The sequence below is a fragment of the Etheostoma spectabile genome, chromosome 20, assembly GCF_008692095.1.
Source record: "Etheostoma spectabile isolate EspeVRDwgs_2016 chromosome 20, UIUC_Espe_1.0, whole genome shotgun sequence".
Classification (NCBI taxonomy): domain Eukaryota; kingdom Metazoa; phylum Chordata; class Actinopteri; order Perciformes; family Percidae; genus Etheostoma; species Etheostoma spectabile.
Window position 1 is genome coordinate 9,288,593 of NC_045752.1, and position 2,709 is coordinate 9,291,301.

The 2,709-nt window shown below is 39.6% G+C and overlaps 1 protein-coding gene across 1 annotated transcript in view; it reads right to left on the reverse strand.

Moving 5' to 3' along the window:
• Positions 1-696: 696 nt before the first annotated feature.
• Positions 697-2,709, reverse strand: part of prlh2r (prolactin releasing hormone 2 receptor) — a 3,022-nt gene continuing 1,009 nt past the window's right edge. The window contains exon 2 of the mRNA XM_032501192.1: positions 697-2,134. Coding sequence (XP_032357083.1) covers positions 1,856-2,134 — 279 coding nt within the window. The 3' untranslated portion in view covers positions 697-1,855. The remainder of the gene's footprint in view (positions 2,135-2,709) is intronic.

Consider the following 2,709-nt stretch of genomic DNA (forward strand, 5'->3'; position numbering starts at 1 on the left):
CTATAAAAGCCTGTAATTGATTTTCTTCCAAGTCAAAATGCCCTGCAATGTTATTCCAGAATTGTCTTGTTTGTTGGTTGCTGTTTTTGTGTGTCATCAAACAGTACAATAGACATCACAACAACACCATTGTCTAGTGGCTAGTGGCCCAGTGACTAGAAATGGCGATAGGTGTAAACCGAGCCCTGTTTATCCTGCTCTGTCTTTTGAGAAAATGAAAGCTCAGATGGGCCGATCTGGAATCTTGCCCCTTATGAGGTCATGAGAGAATTTGGCCCGCCCACCCATGAGAAAGAGACATCATGGCTTTCAAACAAGCAAAGTGGCAGTTGGTCGAGGCCACACCCCCAACCTACGCCTCCCCCCCCCCCTTCTCCTCAATAGCTAAAAACACAGAAATGGCAGGGAAGCTCATAATGGGACTACTAGACCACTAGAGCAGTGGCTGTAATTCTGCACCAAGGCTGAATTTTGGGAAAGCAACTTCAGATACAGTATTAGGGGACCACTAATTTCTTTATAAAAACATCCAAAAAGCCCCATGTCATGGGGTCTTTAAATATAGCACACTATCCACAGTATATAATTTAGAGCTCTATTCATGCTCTTGGTAGAGGAGCCTGCAGAACAATTCCATTCTTGCATGCATGGAAATTTGACAGCTCTCTAATGGCTGGGCTCATGACAACTTCAGGACTTACAAACAAGGTGGCGGGTTGGAAAATTCTGAGAACTCCTGCAATGGTGCATTACTCACTCGAATGGTTGTTTTCAGGTAAAGTGACTTATCTTCCAGCAGAAATGCTCTGAGCTGTCAAAGCCCAATCAGTAATAGGCCTACAAGTGATTCAAGTGGTACAACTTGAACAATATTTAAACAAACACATTCTGTAAAAGAAATTCACCACAAGTTAACTCATCATTTGCATTTACTTGGAAGTCAGATCATGGCCCAATGAAGTTGTAAACCTTTTATTTCTCTATTCATAAAATGCTATTTAACATGTATTCACTCTTTACTGTTTTACAATGAACAATGCTTTTTTTTCTCACCGTGTAGAGGTTGATATTTAAACAGCTGCAGATTTTGCTGCGTTTTGTTCATCAAATGTCAGTGAAGGCAGAAGTGGCTCAATACCAAAGTGAATGACAAATATATAATTCTTTCAATATCACAGAAACGCTTCATGTTCCTGTTATATCACACGACCAACAAATGAATGAAGTGGGAACGTTGCTTTAAATAACCCTGTTTAAACAATGACATTCAACAAAATGGAATAGAAAACACATGTAATACACACAATTACCCTAATACACTATCAGTTAAAGTGGACAAGAATGGCAACTAAACATTTAGATTAGAACAGCACGCTCTGTAATTGATTGTGTATATTTTTAAAACCACAGTGGCATATTTTCAAAGCTAAATAGACTTTCAGTAGCCTATACATTTGTTAAAATATAAATCATTACACTCATACTGTATATCTTTTAATTCAAAACAGGCTAACATTTTTACACTTGTAGAAATTCGGTCAAAGAGACGGCGAGCGTATTTGTTTGTGACTGTGCTATGCTGTACAAACCGTGGCTACTTTATGAAAGCGTCGCTTTTGCTTGGTGAGTTTTTAGTAAGTTTGGGTGTGCTGTAAATGGAATTTCTTTATAGCCTAGTCAATTTGCTTGTCAGTATGAAGACTGACAATATTCAGATTCAATTTGGAGTGGAGAAGTAACCCTGGAATACACCAGCAGATATCATTCTTGTGAGTATTCAAGCGAAACAACGTGTAAAGCGGGTGATGACAAGCCATCCTACTTGAGGTATGCCGTTATTTACAACAGCACCTGATCAATCTGCCATAGTCGTGGAGGTGGGAAGGCGCTGCACTCTGTGTGACATTGTCAGGATGCTTGACAATTGACCCCCGTCCTTTCCTTTTCTTCTCCTTCGGGACAGGAAGTTGCGGCACAGGTAGGACAGGAACTTGTCATGCAATGAGGCGTAAATAAAAGGGTTGTAGCAGGCGGAGCTCATGGCGAGCAGGTGAGTTGACACCTGGATGGTGTTCACGTAATTCTTCCCTAAGATAGAGAAGTCTGTGTCCAGGTCCCGGATCAGATTCACCACCTGTGAAGTTAAGCAATGTTTAGCATACAAGTGAAAAGTCATTTGATAATCAATTCCAAAAATGATTTTCCTTAAGGAATTTGTTATCTTAAAGGAATAGTTATATATTTTGGGAAATAGCCTACACTTTAAACTTATAGTGCGCAACTATTTTATATTAATTATTGTCTGTTACATTCAAGCCATTGCCAAAGGAATTGATACAAAGCTATTTTAGACTGTCAGCTCAACAAAACTTTCTGTATTTGTCAGTATGGCTATATTTAAGTAATGGTCGCCAAGCGCTGAGAAAGGACATCAACGGTCAGCTTTGGAGAGGAAGAGGACAAAAAAACAAAGATAATTACCTCTTCTGAAGAGTGGCTACAGTGTTGATCTTCTCATCTAACTTGCAGCAATGAAACAATTAAGCATTTTTGTTAATGTCCAACTAGAACCTAATAAAAGGTTTTGCGTGCGTTTGTCTTTTGTCAGCAGGATTACGGAAAAAACTATAGGCATACGGGTCCGATTTTAATTAAACTTGGTGGACATTGCGAGATAGGGCATGGCTTTGGCAGAGGTTTGCGCTCTCC